Raw genomic sequence first — 17,093 nt, 5'->3', positions numbered from 1 at the left:
AATACATAGAAACCACATATCCTGTAGGAATTTCAATATATATTTGTTGTGTTTCCTTAGCTGGTGACACAGACCCTTCCTTCCCCCTACTTCAGTGCAAAGACAAACTCTACATGTGATCACTTACAGAGTTGTGGCTAATTATATAAATGTACTAATTATACACACTTTTCAAATGGTGATAGACTTCAAAGTAGGTAAATTTTAAATTGTGCCATTAAGGAAATCTATTTGACAATGGAAATTTCTGTAATATCATATTGCAATCTCCTACATCGTAATTTTGCTTTCAAGTCTGTATTAATTTAATGACAAAGAACAGCAGAGAATAATAGAGTTGGGAAAGCAAACTGAAAGCTTTAAGATTTACAATGTGATGTTGGTCAGCAGATGCTAACAGAAAAGGACAATGATAATTTAGAAAAGGAATGGATTTAAGGTAAACAATGAGTAGAAAGAAGTTCTGCATCTTAAATATGAATACCAAACCTTCAGAAACCACTCAGTTAATAAACACCTGCCAGACTGACTTATCCCCATGTGTTCAGCTACTTACAAGAAAATATATATGTCACTGAACACTTAATTTACATGCACAGTTATCACACTGCTAAGCACGACTTGCAAATTAGTTAATGCAGTTCAGAGCATCTCTTTGCATGCAAAATAATGCCAACTGTATATATAAACCAGTTCTAAAGTGCACACATAGCTCAGCCCACCAATGTCATACATACATTTAGGCAAACCAAACTACTGCACAAGACTTCAGCACATGCACCTCCTTTTTAGACCCTGGTAGATGCTTCTGACTGATATAACCTTACTCTCCAAAAAAAAACAGTTGTTTAATTTTAACATTAAATATACACCAAAACCACATGTTCATTAACACAACACTTAAGTGAATTCATAGTATAACTTGTCCTGGTTTGAGCAGTAGCAGTAATTTTTCTCCTTGGTAGCTGGTGCAGTGCTGTGTTTTGACTTTCAGGCTGAAAATGTTTGCTGATAGCAAGCGTGTTTTGAATTACTGCTCAAATGTTTGGTTTTGTCCAAGGCCTTTTCTGAGCTCATGCTCTGCCAGGGAGGAGGGGAGGCCGGGAGGAAGGAGAGACAGGACACCTGACCCAGGCTAGCCAAAGAGGTATTCCATACCACAGCACGTCATACCCAGGAGGTAACTGGGACAGAGCCGGAAGGGCTGGAGCTCTGGGGGGATGGAGGAGGTATCGCTTGGTGCTTGGTTGGGCAGGGTGGAGTGAGTTATGGGTCGGTGGTTGGTGAGGTATTGTATTCTCTTCACTTGTTATTGGCTGTATCATTATTATTTGTAGTAGTAATGGCAGTAGTGATTTGTGTTATGCCTTAGCTATTAAACAGTTCTTATCTCAATCCGTGGGGGCTACATTCTTTGGATTCTCCTTCCTAACTCTCCGGGAGTTGGGGGAGCAAGGGGGGGGAGTGAGTGAACGAGCTGTGCAGATTTGGTTTAAACTACGACATAACTGAATGTATGAAAGCTGATATTCTTTTAGCACTACTTAATAGTTACTCTCTGTAGATTTGACATCCTAGGTGTGTAGCTTTTTTATATACATTTAAAAGATTTATATATCTCTGCTGCATAATCTGAATCTTGCATTGACAAGGCCACAAGGCAGATCAGACAGCAATTGCAATGCAGCAACACTATAGGCCACTAATCCCTCTACCTTTGGCTAAATAATAGCTTAGGTGGCAGAGAAGAGACAGAATCCATCTTCACTGAAAAACAGAACCGTGTATAGAAAGGTCGATCTTCTCTCACACAAATTCTAGTGTCAAAACAAATAATCTTACTAAGTCAGGGGCTGTCACATTTAACTGAAGACATTTATGGAATGGCTTGATAGAACCATCTTATAAACAGAGGGTGGGTGATTCTGTGTTATCAAGATCAAATATTGATCAGGACTTTCCCCCAGTGTTCAAGAACTCTTGGGTCTGACAGTTTGGATACGCCGTTCAAAATGAGGGGTCCAGAGACACTTGAATAGCTTTAAGATCACAGACTTTCTCCTCTGGCACACCCACATAAAATTGTAAAAGAGATTAAAAATATCTCTGCACAAGTAACTATTTTTCTTCCTGCATAGGTATAAGATGACTCACACACAGGAAAAAAAAAAGTCTCACAGAAGTTGGAATTTAAAGCAAATATGATGCAAATTCAGAACTGGAATGAGGAGGTCCAATAGCAACACACAGCACCAGAAGTGATTTTGTGATAATTGGTGACATCTTTGACCTCTGCTCGCATGTGAAGCAGTTCCATGCCATTCCCAATGTTACCTTTTGATATTCTTCCTTAGATCTCAAGGCAGCTTCCATCTGTTCAGCAGAAAATGTGTAGATGGCTGAGCGATACTGTGTGCCAACGTCCCCACCTTGTCTCATTCCTGGGGAGAAAGAAAACACAGCACACCATAAGGATCACCTTCCCTACCTGACTAGGCTGCAGGCCTAAGTTCAACAGACCTAAATTTAGGATGTTCCATACACCTGGATTAGCACAGTCTCTTATGTGCATTCTCAGTAGGTATTTTTAGGAAGTCCAAGTCTTTCCTTGGTTGAATAGTCCTGAAGAGATTCAACTCTGATATCTCTTTTTAAATGACATGCAAATGAAATGTGAGCATTTCACATTTTGGTAAATCACACAGTAGTCAAATACAGATGTAAAACCTTAAATAATCAAGCTGCAGTTACTGTAATCAAGGTACTCTTAAATTATGTATTTTGAACCATGCAAATGGTTACAAAAAAAATAAAAGTTTATTTTACCAAGTGCTTAAAAACTTTCTTGTGCTGGAGGAGTACATCTTAATGGGAGAAAGGTTCGAAACACCCTTGGAGGTAATTAGCTATTCTTCTCTATTCACAAACCAAGACTGGTATGCATGTATTGTCAAGTTACCTCTGAAGATACCCATTCCTAACAGCACCTCTTATGAAGCTCTCAAATCTGAGCTCCAAAGAGCACTCTGATAGAGAATTGTGCTGAGGAGAAGGTTTGGATAACGCCTGACTGAGTTAGCACTGTTACAGAGTGAGCAATGCCTAGGAACAGCAATCATTTCACAATTTTGAGTTTGGGAAAAGTAGAAAACACAGCTATATATGCATATATCTATTTAATTCTATTTGCAACCTACACATGGATAATATAGATAGCAAAAGTATCTAATTCTGTTTATATGTGACATTTTGAAAGCAAAACCCTAGCTATATGTACCTGTAACTCCTTCAAATTATACCATAAATAAGTAATTCTGGTAATTAGCCCCTTTAATACTGATGTCTGTAAATTTCTTCAAAAGACTAGTTGCATGAAGTTGCTCATGTATGAATTTTCAAAATATAGGATGGCTACTAGCTACAAAACTATAAAATAATGGGCCAAAGCAGAGCGAAGATTACTAACCCCTTAGGTGACTAGTTCAGGTATGGTATGGCATTATGTCATCCTAGGCAGCCACGCTGGGCAAAGGCATTGTCTTTCATCGCTATTCACTGTCATTTCCCCAGGCAGCAATACTGCAAGCCAGCTCTGCTGTGGATCATTCCATAAAGTCAAAAAAACAGCCTTAGAGAGAAGCTTTAGCATTAAGAATGGTCTGGAGGTGCAGTTTTGCAATTGCTATTTCCCAGTTTCTCTCTTTCATACCTAGTTCCCAATTTTGCATTCAAGAACATAACTTCTGGCTTTCCTCTAATAAAAAGTATTCAGTTTGAGTTTGTCTGGTATTGTATATGAACTTGGATGAGTTAAAAAGCTGGAGGTTCTGAAGCAGACTGAGATTCAGAGAAGCAGACTTCTCAAATGCCTGCAACCCAAGACAAATCAGAAATTATCAGGATTTGTCTTTTGACTGCCACCAGAATACAGAAGTCCCTTTGAAGAGTACCATCAACTCTCAGGACTGTAGAGATGAAATGGAAAAAACCCCGTACACCCTGATGCCCCCTAGCAAAGGGCAGAGGGTAGAGAAAGAGCCTGGGATACTGGGGGTGAGGGGGGAAGATGCTACCAACATACTACTACTCATTAAAACATGATAACTTTTATCCCTCTTGCACTTCCCAAGGAAACAGACAACTGGTTTAAAGGATAGTACAATAAACAAAATCTGTCTGAAATAGGTATGAACTATTCTATGATTCTATGAAAAAAAGCATTTGGACAAAAATTCCATTCAGTGATCAACAGTATATATCAGAGATGTAACTCCAAAAAAATTTATGGAGTTTTCTGATGATTTAGTTTCCTTTTTAACTACTAAAGTGTACAATTATTACAAACTAGAACAACAACTACCTTCTTCATCAATACTTAATAGTGTGGTCTGCAAGGCAAAGAATATTTTGCTCATTTCTTGGCAAGTATTTTAGGGTAGTAGAGAACTCTTGTAAAGCCAGTGTTACTGAATAGTAAGTCACAAAATGAATATAGGCCAGTAAAGCTTTAGTTTTGCCAAGATACGTTAATGCTGATTGATGTTTGAGCTCAAGAATTATTATTCAACAAATCTATTTATTGCTTAACAAACTACTTAACAACCAACTAAGGAGTCAATTACAAAAATCTCCATAAATGAAGGATCACTATGTAGTATACCAGCTTCTAGCAAGCATTTCAAGAGTATGAGTTTAGCATAAACTTATGTGTCAGGGGTTCTGAGTGAGAAGATAAAAAAGATTATTTAATATATGCACATGCCACCATTGCATAGCAATAGGGAAGTGGTCAGCTTAATTTCTAGAACAAAAGTTTAAGAGGAGAACTGACTCTGATTTACAAATATGGATATCATATAGAGAAACACCCTGAGAAATAAGGCTCTTTAGTTTTGCCAACGCTGCCTAACTATGTAGGCCAGTTTAAAGTCAAAATATACAAAATCCAGATGGGAAATGAAGCAACATTCAAATAGCAAAGAGCATTTATCAGTGGAACAATGAACCTAAAGCCATATCCCTTTCCTGAGGGCTTCACATTAAGGATATACATTTTCCGCAAATATATACCAAAGCTCAAAGAGCTGTACATAGTCAGTGATAAAATTATCAAGTTAAGGAGGAGGTCGAACTGTGCAATAGTAACAGCCCCTCCTAGAACTCAAGTGTCGGCTTGCACTGTTAAACCATCCACTAGCTATGAAGAAGACTGAACAGGTATTTTAATTGTTACCCCAAAGTGTAGCTCTAATGTGATCAATCATCTAAACTAAAATGTCATTCACTTTTCCATGTTTCTTAAATCAATTTATACCTAAATCTTCCACAGTCAGTAGCTAATTGATTGATGGCTTGGCTTCATGAGCAAAGATTTGGGAAGGGCTTTAACCACGCTTACTACAAGCACGATGACCAAGGGCATGTGGGATATGCAAACCTGGTTGGAAAAGGGTGCTTAGGCAATCAGGAAGTGTCTGACCAGGACTGTTATCTCCTAAGAAATCTCGAGCTACCCATGCACTGGTCCACCCACAAGCAAGGTTGGATCTGCAGCTTCCCATGCATCTTGTCACCTACCGTTTTGAACCTTGCCTTTCCATACAGACAAGTGAGAGCAAACCCTTCCAGTCTGCCTAGTGGTTATCTAAACCACAAAGACTATGAGATAATAAAATAAGTTCCATGCTTATAGACATAATCAATTACTACTGTTGCTGTTGTTATTTGTAATATACCTCACATGTAGAAACCTACTTCCCAAGGGTCCACCACTGATTTTTTAAAACCCTCTGGCATGTCTTACTTGTTGAGATTCACTAACTCAATGAGTAGCAAACAAGGCAAGAAATTCAATTTACTAAACAACTGCGGTAGGATGATTGAGCTTAACAATCTTGTCTTTGTCTGAAAAAATAAAGCCTACTAAATAAAAAATTATCTCTGCTTGGCTATCTAAAAAATCCACAATGCCCTCTGCACTTAAATTTCCTTCCTTTTCTGAAATGACTTTCTTATTTTGTCTATCATGGCATTTTGTCTCTCTCCATTAACATTAATCATATACATTAGGCTTCAGATAAGAAAGAGAATATATAAAGAATCTAATAAAGATGCTAAACATATTTGAAGATACTTGGTACTACTAAATCAAAACCCATTCTTACAGGTGATTGATACCATTGATTCTAGCTGCACTGGATGCACATTAAACTATATAAAAAGTCTTCTGAGACATCTTGGGTTCCACTGAATCATGGAATGGTTTCCCAGTGCCAATCAGAATCTCTGTAACTAGAGGCAACCAGGCAGAGTTTAAAGGGCTACTCAACATCCCTGCTGTGATGCAAACACAGCCAAAGCCTGGGTGATGTACTTGATTTTTACTGGTGAAGAAGGCTTAGAGCAGAGACAAGTCCTTGTGCTTCACATCAGGTCCTCCAGGATTCCAACACTAGAATCCTCTTGGCCAGCTCAGGGTTTTCAAGGTCACCCCATCTCATCTGGGTGTACTTTCCAAATGCCAATGGTACAAGACAGTAACTGGCAAAAAGGCAAATATCCACCTTCCTGACCAGGTGATCAGAAGCACATCCAACAGCTGCAGGAACAAATATACCCTGGAGTCAAAAGGCCAGCACTTGCTGTTGATGCCTGAGACAAAGAAAAGTGGTTGCTATGCTGAGAATGGCCATAAAATCTTTTGTCAAAGAGATTTTTAGATAGAGAGACTGATTTTAGAAGTGATAGAAAAGCACAGAATTTACAACCCTTTAACAAAAGACAAAAATATGTGGGTTTGGATACAGCTGCACAGTGCCAGAGTATAAGCCCAAAGCCTGTGTGAGAACTGGACAGTCCTTGTAAGCTCTTGTCTCTGGAGAACCAGCGAGAATGAGGGCATCTGGAGCTCTAAATGTCTTTAGATCTTGGGCATGGATCATATTTATGAATTTCACTTTGGCTGACCAAAGCACCTCTGCAGTTCGCAGCCTGGACCACTCTGGAGAACATAAAATTTCCTTGTTGTGCCAGCAAACAGAACACCAATTAACCAAAAAATGCCCTCAAGAGCTGAGTGCTTGCTCTGACTTACACGAAACAAAAATTCATGGCCACAGGAAGGTAGATGGAGAGAGCAGGGAGCTGTGATGTTCTTCCAGATACTGCAAAAAAGAACAATTGCCAGGTCGAGATGGCCATGCAACCAAGCACACTGCCATTGGAAAAAAGATGTTATTTGGCAAAATGTAGATAACAGTCAAACAAATGGCTCTAAAAAGCTCTCTAACATCTTTGATATCTTCTAATGCACCTGGGTAGGAATTACTTCATTTTGGTCTCCCATATATTTCATTCATATTTAGCTGGCATCAAAGTAGTAAATACTGGTTCCCCATTGAATGACTAGAATAGATTAAATCATCCTGGTTCTATTCAGCTGGTCAATACTTTTTCCTTCATAGTTTCTATACCTTGTCAAAACTACAGTGGTAGGGGCAAAGAGTCCCCCCTTTAAAGCAATTCCACAGCTATTACACTACAATCTGGGTTTCTGTTGAGATCCATCTTAGGTGGGTCACTGTCCTTCCTGTCTAACTCTAGAGTATCTTGAGGTCAGTAAGAAATAGGAATATCCACAGCATTAATAAAACCACAGATTTTCCAGTCCTAGGCTGGTTTTATTTTTTGCTTTAGAAATTGCAAACAACCAGATTTGTTTCAAAACAATGATTGTTTACTGTATTACTTACAGAAGGCTAAAGCAAAATATACTTTAGTTATTTAGTGGCTAAATCAAGGATTTCTTTTGAAGACTCAACCCTCTAATGACTTGAAAGTAATACTTATACAACACTCCTTATCTTCTCCCCATTTTAAAATAATGAAAAAATGTAATGGCATCATTTGTCAACCTTGCTATTCTCAGAGGATCCAAAGCATAATGGAGATAAATGACTAAGGTCTGTTAGACTCTTCTGTGTCACCCAGTGAAATTTTAAAGGGCAGCTCAAAGCTCTTATTTTTATCATAACTTTTTCTCTGATTTATAGACTTTTCTGCAGCTGTCACTTATTTTCTTATTCCTGCAGAAACCTGATACACTGATTGGTCATTTTCTTTTCCCCAATCAATCCTTGCTGAGTTAAGACTAATAAAACTCCTTCTTCCAGCTCATCATATAATTATTTAGTAAAAATCAATTGCACCATGTCACCCTGGCTTGATGTCATCACTCACTGTAATGATTACATCTATACAGCTTAAAAGTTGCCAAGGGAAAGTAAAACTCTTTATAGCATATGATTAAAGGAGAAAAATGTTAATAGAAGAGAAGTTAGTTACAGTGCTGTGGATTGAGAGTTCTTGATGTGTTTCAAGGTGCCAGGGAGCAGGAAGGATAAATGAAAAATAAAAACGTATCTTCAGAAGGTTACAATATGTGAATGAGCCTGTACATATTAAAGAAAACTTTTGTACTGTCAATAGAATGAAAGATTTACAAACCTTTCAATATACATGGGTTTTAGCGTCAAGGAGGAAACTACACTTTTGGTCTTCCCTATCTGGTCATCATAAAGAAAAAAGTACTACATTACCTAGTGAGGCACTGGAACAAGGTGCCCAAGGAATTTGTGAATGCTCAATCCTTGGAAGTGTTCAAGGCCAGGTTGGATGGGCTTTGAGCAACCTGGTCTAGTGGAAGGTGTCCCTGCCTGTGGCAGGAGGTTGGAACTAAATGTGCTTTGAAGGTCCCTTCAAACTTATATCCTTCTGTGATTCACCATCACCACATCACACTAAATTAGTATAGTCCACCCTAGCATCTGCTGGGAAAAGTCATCCAAGAACTAGAAGTTAACAAGAGAAATGCACTCAGGAGGTTCTTCACCTCCTTCTTCCAGCTGGAATAAATCTCTCCCACCCCACTACATACACCAAAAACATTTCCTGAGCTTTGCTCTCTACAGTTTGGTAGCCTGCTTGTATTCAATATGAAATAAAGGGGCAACTTTCAGAATGCATAACTGCAGTGGTAGGTTTTAAGCTCAAGCCAGCAAAATGCCCACAACTTTTTCTGCTTCAAACTTTTGTCTTGTGCTTGTCCACATCCTAGTTTGTTGGTTTTGGGGTTTTCTTCCAGTAAAAAAGAAACAAACACCATGTATATTTCATGTAGGTTAAAAACTATAGCTTTCCTGTTCACTGTTCAGAGACATTCCTGTATAGTATAGCAGAGACTGTCACTGAAGGGGTGGTAGTATACCTGCATAGACTCCCTGATCAATTACCTTTGCTTTTTATTAGCATTATTACTATTCAATACTTATAAGAGCCATCACATTGCTTCTCAAGACAGTTCAAATATTTTCTAAAACGAGAAAGTCCAAATGAAGACTTAGTTTAAAAGAAGAGTTCTTGGGATGGGAATGAAATCTTTTAACAAAATTTATCAGTGCAGATGGAACTAAGCTTCCAGGCTTAGGAAACCAAAAGTTGACTAAACACAGATGTTAACTGGGGTGAGTCGACTGTGTTGGCTACATTTTTACTGACAATCATAGGAGCTGAGACCCTCCATGACTACAGAGGCATCTAAATTTAGGTGACTATCTCAGTCTTTACCCATCATCGTCAATGATGGCTACAGCTATCTCAGTCAATGAGCCATCATTGACCCTTTTCTATATTGACTAGCTGTGTTGTGATGCTTACAAAAAGCTGGACAAGTACTGATCATGTGTGAAAATATAATTAAGGAATACAGAAATCAGATCAGGTACTACACAGAGCTCAGCTATGGAATCACACAGATTTGCTGTTGTTTTCTTTATGTGTCTTCTCATTTCTCTTAATTTATCTGTTGCTCACTAGCGTCTTGCCTAAATTTAGGCATGTGTTAGCACTATGAATCTAAACCTACTATGAACCACCAGGTGTTACTGCAATAGTAATAAAAATAATTAGTGATAACAAAAATAATGGTGTTGTCATTTGCTTTTATCAGCAGATAAGCTCATAGGCCACTGCTCTCTCAAAACACAGACAAGTATGTTCTTATAAATATGCAAGAGAAAATTACAGGCAGAGAAAAACAGTCATTCACTGAAAATATTGTTGTTTAGAAGAGAGTCAGCTTTGACCTCTTGTACCTAATTATACATGAAAACAAAGATTAAAAGCCTACTAATAATCACCATAAACTATGATTAATGATGCCATGCTTCAGTGCCTCAGATTTCTAGACCAAAGTACAAGGAAATTCACTAGTGGGTTATTTAAAGAAGAAAAGAATGGTTCAAATTACTTTGGTTTGACTTTGTCTATTGCTTTCCTTGTATAAAAATTAGGAACAGTCCATCAAAAATTTCTGCAGAAAAAGACCTTCTAAGATTGCGCTTTTCTAATTCTATAAACGTAATGAAAATCTAGATGTGGTTATTCACTCTATATACCTCTTGACTTCAGGGCTATTTGAAAGCTACTGAAGACAGTCCTAAGCATTGAGATGCCTAAATTTTCCTTCAGAATTTACAAACCAACAAGCCTGAATTAAAAAGGAGACTCCCTCCCTCATCCCTCCTCTTCCTCAGCTGTTACAAACGTGTCTATGCTATAATTACAAAAATCCAGAAATTATCCTGAGGAAGGCTGTAATAGAATAAAAATATTTTCCAAAGTTGTTCTTACAGGTTTGATGAACAAAAGGAATCATAGAATCACAGAATGGTTTGGATTGGAGAGGAATTTAAAGCTTCTCAAGTCCACCCTCCCTGCCATGACCAGGGACAACTTCAACTACGTCAGGCTGCTCAAAGCCCCAGCAAACTGACATTTAATGTTTCCAGTGACAGGGTATCTAGCATGTCTTTGGGCAACCTGTACCAGTGCCTCACCACCCTCATCATAAACAATTTCTTCCTTATATCTAGTCCAAATCTACCCTCCCTTCAGGTGAGTGGTGGGTTTGTGTTTCCCACAGTACAAGAGTCACAGTACAATCTACAGTGGCAGAAAAGATTGATGCCACAAATTTTTCATCTTCTAGGAGCCATTTTATTACTGACTGCAACAATACTGACAGATAAATTTTAGGTAGTTCTGGGGAACTGTTTAACACATCATTATAAAATAAATAGGCTAAAAGTAGTCTAAAGATAAGAAGAAATCAGAGCCCAGAAGGATTTTTGCCCTTGAGCCAGAATTGATTCAGCACCACTCAGTTCATAATGCAAACTATTCAGCCATCTCAGCAACCATTGCACTGGCTAATAATCCCCTTCGTTAAAAAAGCTGCATAGTCAGATCTCAGCTTCTCACTGTGATATGGAAAAACAACATCTCCTAAACTAGAAATAAAGGTCAGAAAAAGTGTATTCTAATTTATATGGTTAAGAAGGGTCTAATAGAAAGTCTCTAATAATAGAGACCTAATAAATTAGGTCATGACAGCTAAAATTCCTGGGGATGCAAAGCAGCCTAACAATATCTATTTATTTTTAATGCATATTTATTTCTAGAGAAAGAATAAAGAATAGGAACAATGTAACATTGAGCATTTAACATCATGAGAGAAATTAAGTTGCATTCTCAAAGTGCAATACTGGTTAAGCATCACTGGCAAAGACCATCTTTGTCACTTCGCAAGAAGTGTAGACTGCAGGTACTGATGAGGTGATGATGGGCAAGGGACCGCTAAACTGGTTGTTGATGGGGTGGGTAGACAACCAGTCAGCTATGTCCCACCATTGATATTTCATTGGAAACAGCAGGAATCAGAACCTGAAGGCAACAGAAGACACTGTCTCCTATCAAACAACTCGGATCATAGTTCTATTGTTGAGTATTCAGTCCTGCATGAATACATTTATCTTTATTGTGTCTCAGCATATCGATTTCCATGGCTTTTTTAATTTATCAACACAGAGCTGTGTTTTATTCGTTTCCTCCAAGAGCCTCCTAGCAATATCTTTACCACAGATTTAATTAGCATCCTCTCCACTATATCCTCCAAGTCATTAATGAAAATATTGAAGAGTATTGGACCAAGAATGGCTCCCTAAGGGGTTGGTAATTCTATTTTGAATATATTTAATATGTCTGGCGACAATAGATTTTGTATTTCTACTGTGTTTTGTTACACCTTGTAATAATGCTGAAACCATCAGGACTCTTAATAATGTTTGAAATACAAGACAAAGGTGCTCTGTGCTTTAATCTGAGACTTGCAAATTTCATTCAAATTATAAACGGAAGAGAGTTACAGAAATGTAAAGAAAAAAATCAAAAAATGGTTCTATTTTACATGAAGAGATTACTTTTTTCCCTTTAAACTTTAAATGAAGTTACAAGCCTGTACAGAATACATAATGCTGGTTTAGGGTTGCTTTAGTGTTTTTTATGTGTACAGCTGTTCTTCCACTGGTATAAGTAGACACATCTGCTCATTAGCAATACAATGTCATTTCTAGTGTCTAATTTTAATTATTTGCAGATGATAGATTCCATATGCAATGCCTAAAAAAAGTACAGTCCTTCAAAACTGTTGAGAAATAAATATACCCTCTGTAACTAAAATGGGTCAGCACAATGAAAACCACATATTAATCTGGAGAATTCATGTATCAGCACTAAGGCTAAATGTCAAACTGTTTGGAAGGTCACAGGGAGGAGAAATGGCTCATACATCTCTTCTTTACCATGGATACACAAGACATATGGACTAAGAGATGTTCTGAATGAATCTGGCAGGTGATGAGTTTGTTGTAGTACAGATGGTCCTCAACTGCTGGAAAAATATCAGTTCTGCTTACATTTGCTGTACAAACACAGGCAAGATAAGGACTTCTTCATGACAGAAAGGAGGAAAGAGATTACTTACCAGCAACTTAGGTTCTTTGTAAATTTGCACTCAAAGAATCAATAAGGTTAGAAGAAAAATTCCAGAAGTTCCTGGGCAGCAATGGCCATGGGTGTCTTCACCCTTCACCCCATTGCCAGAAGGCAGCCAGAACTGTGGAGGCCTGGCTTCCTCTCAGCTCCTCCTAACTAAGTAAAAAATCCAAAGAGAAAGCCAGAAGCAGCAATGAAAAAGGATGGGATTTGTGTACATCAGCGGCCCACTCCAGAGAATGGTACTTGTACCTAATTTATTTCTTGTGGGCTGGGAAGGATTAGGTACTCTTGACAAACATGGGGAGCACAACTATCAAAGCAAGAACCCATTTTGGAATGTGTTCAAGAGAGAAAAGATCTAAGGGAAGCAAGTAGAATTTTCATTTGCCCCAAACATGTTCTAAGGAGAAATAAATGGGTTTTGGTTTGTCTTCTGCTTTTCTCCTGTACAGTCATTGAAAGCAACAAGGAGTCCTTTGGACTGGACTGAAAACTCTAACACAAGTAGGACATCAACCACACATGGGGTCAGGGGAATTATGAACAGTAATATGCTTTACTGGAGTCATATTTGCATGATGACAAACAAACTAGTTTGATATCAGATAGATTTTTCCAAAGGGTTGGAGAAATAGTTTCTGACACCCCACAAAGAGAGGCCAGACTTTCTGATCAGATTAAACGTGCCATCTTCCTACCTCACCATAAGCACAGGTGGGTTTTGCAGTTGGCTCACACACTATAGGATAGTGCTAATGCCAGAAGGGTGGTCCCACCAGCAGTCATGTTCCTGGCAGTTGAAGTCCTGGCTGAAAATTACATTTCACTTCAATTCATGCCTGGTTAATTTTCAGCTTGATTAGAGCACTTTGTGACTGACAATGTCAACACAAAGAAAGAGGTTGTATTCTGCAGACAGATCAGGGAGAGAGATGAAAATCGCCCTTTTCCCTAACAGTCAAGTCAAAGATTAGCTTATAGCAATCATGGAACTATTGATTGAGGCACAATACAGACAAACTGGAGGTCTGAAAATCCACATCCCTCTAGACATACAGCATGGAGGTGACAGCAGAACCACTGTTGGAGTGCAATTTTAAGGTATATAAATTAAAAATCTGGAAGCGGCTGAGGATGGCCTCTTTAGTGCAAGAAACAAGGCGATACATAAACCCTAAACCTTTAGAAACTTTAGAAAAATAAGAGTATGTACGAAGTGAACAGCCATATGATTCTTTCCCAGTATTTTCAGCATTTTCATTATTTTCACATTCATTCTCTTTTCTGTATCAATGTCAAAGAAGCAAACACTTTAAGCATTTATAGAGCTATACATACTAATCCTCATATAGACAAGATCATTCCCAGGAGAAAAGGAATGCTCATCTGTGCATTATAGGCTGAACAGGGATGACAACCATATGTCACTTGGCAGAAGTTGAGGGGTTTGTTTGTTGTTTTTTCCGTATCCCAAATGTAATGAATTATAAAATAAAGCCTAAATTAATAGTCAAGGAGGACTTTATCGGGCCTTACACTTATGAGATGCTCATCTGAGATAACCTCTTAGGTTGCTTGACTTCATCAAAGGTTCTGGCTTTTCAATAGACGTGTATAATACTCAGTCTCAAGAGCTTCATGAAACAAGAACCAGGCTGCCACCAAGAGAAAATTCGAATCCCAGTGAAATGACAGTCTCATCTTGAAGGCAGGAGGCCAACTGTTCAGAAAGCAGGAACTTTTGAATATTAATATATAGAACTTCCAGTTTGTACATTAAGCAACTCTGTACCATTTAAATTGATATTTTAACAGAATGTGCATATATGATGTTTAACAACATCAGAACAATTAGACAAGTACATAATTGCTGTTGGGGGTAGGAAGGCTTAAATGACATTAATTCAGCTTCTAGAGAAAAGGTAAGATAGTGCCACAGACAAAGCTTTTAGACTTTTGAGTGAGCACTATACTCAAGAAGTCCAACATTCTCTGCCTACACTGGATTTATCCAAAGAGTGTGCCAAATAATTTATCTGCTTAGTAAAAAAACTTCTATTTGACAGATTGAGTCCTGCATTACCATAAGGATGGCTAAATAAGATTTATTGTGTGCACATGACTGAACCTCAGGAAAGGAGAAAAATATCATAAGTGAGAGAAATAACTCTCATTTTTTGTATCTATACATAAAACCACATTTCCTGTATCAAGTTAAAGGCAGGGAGTAGACACAAACTAAGACAAAGAAACAATTCCACCTTAAAGATCTTCTACTGCTCAAACCTGAAAGGATATAAAAGCATAACATCGCCATCTTACAAAACAAAGACCTTGAAATTCGGACCTTGTGGTTTAGGTTATCCTCAATCAAGAAAGGTGATGCAGCTTTGCAAAAATCAGCTTTGTGAAGTTCTCAAACAGATATTAGCATTAAAGAACCATAAAAATACACAGCTAAAGCAACCGGTCCAAGTTTTGGATATGTAAAGTCTTCAGAGAAGAGTGCCATCTGCTCTGTAGATAGTGGTGTAGTCACAGTTTGCAAATTATTACAGAAGAACCATTTGGAAATTCTATTGAACCAAGCTTAGATAAAGGCTTACGTATCTTCACACCAAGCACTGCAGTGCCACACAGATGCCTGAGACAGTTGTGAATGACTTGGGTACCTACACAGCTCAGTGTCATACAGAGATATTAGCTCATATCCCAGAAGGAATACCGCCACATTAGTGTGGCTCTGTGCCCGGGCTAATTAGGTGATGTTTCCCCAGTTGCCAGAAATCAAAGAGTGAATCATACATCTGCCAGCATCCAACCTTCTTCTGAAAGCACAGACTGGAACTATTTTGAACCTCAGTTACATGAGAATGCAAGGGGAATATGAAGACGTAATGTCATAATTTTACTTTGTTTTAAAGCCAGAAGGAATGATGACTTCGTCTGATCTGACCTGTTATCACAATTGCTACACTTCACCCACATTGGGTCCAGCATATGAACTTCAGTCAGCCTTAAGCACTGAAGTCCTTTAGAGACTGACCCTATTTTATGTGTGCCACAGGCGTAGTCCAACCGTAAGCTCTCAAAGCCAAAATTACAGACACGGCAGATGACTCATTAGTTGGTAGTTGCCCAGATTATTTAAACAGAAATCCATTCCTCATATTGCCTTGGAAAGCAAAGAATCCTATAGTCCTGGTTATTAGTTCCCAGTTCTAGCACTCAGGATCTGCTGAACATGTGAACAAGACACATGAACCAATTATCCCAAAATAGGACTCTCAGCCCGTTACAAAGAAGCCAGCCTCTGGTGATGGCTAGTCTTTGACAATCCAAAGGAAAATAGGTTAAAAAAAGACCTAAACACAACTACTGGTAGGACAGGGAGAAAATCCCCTTCCTGACCCTTACAAGTAAGCCACAAAGACCCTGAAGCATGATTTGAAGATGGCCATTGTCTTAATTCAGAGCTGCAAGTATTTCAAGAATGGTGTAACTTTCTCTGAACACAACCATAAAGGAAGAAGTTGGAAAGAGAGGTTCATAAATCAACAATACAGGCCACCACACAACACATGGATACATAATTTCTTCTCATGATTCAAAAGGATAGTGCTGGGAAAAGACACCAAAGTTAAATTAGACTAAGAGCTGTAAAACTATTTTATTCTAAGGTAGAACTTCTCAAACTTCAGCTTTCAGCTATGGGAATTTTTTATGCCTTTACTAGTCATTGGGTTGTCAACCTCACTACAAGGTATCTGCTCCTCTCATATGCACCTGTAAAGATTACTTGATAATTTTTTTTATCTCTTTAACTAGTTGAATGTGTTTATTCAGAGCACCAGGCCAGTTTTCTAGGCTCTATGTCCTTTTTGTGTCCCTTCCTCAAATCCCCAGCCATATTTCAGTGTGATTACTGGTATGTCAACACAGAAACTGCACAAAATGTTCTAATTTTACTGACTCTGCATACAGAAAATAGCCTCAAACACCTGAATAAGGCTTTCCTTTTCACATAGGCAGGAGGCACAACAGCCAGTTTTGTCTTTGCGTTGTGCTCTGAGCTCTCTGGAAGACACTTATCCACAATAACCCCTTTCTCAGAGTTACTGTTTCCAAGGATGTTATCACATTTCGAAGGTATTATCTGTATTTTTTTTTTTGTTTCCAGATGTAGTAACAAGTGGCAT

At 38.3% G+C, this 17,093-nt stretch overlaps 1 protein-coding gene across 2 annotated transcripts in view; it reads right to left on the bottom strand.

Annotated features, from left to right (window-relative positions):
* Positions 1-17,093, bottom strand: part of MSRA (methionine sulfoxide reductase A) — a 279,293-nt gene that overhangs the window by 94,630 nt on the left and 167,570 nt on the right. For both annotated transcript variants that reach the window (XM_034060935.1, XM_034060936.1), the window contains one exon: positions 2,335-2,441. In XM_034060935.1, coding sequence (XP_033916826.1) covers positions 2,335-2,441 — 107 coding nt within the window. The remainder of the gene's footprint in view (positions 1-2,334; positions 2,442-17,093) is intronic.

Source organism: Melopsittacus undulatus, chromosome 3 (genome assembly GCF_012275295.1).
Source record: "Melopsittacus undulatus isolate bMelUnd1 chromosome 3, bMelUnd1.mat.Z, whole genome shotgun sequence".
NCBI lineage: Eukaryota > Metazoa > Chordata > Aves > Psittaciformes > Psittaculidae > Melopsittacus > Melopsittacus undulatus.
The sequence above is the reverse complement of the archived record's forward strand: the minus strand, read 5'-3'. Positions and strand labels throughout refer to the sequence as shown.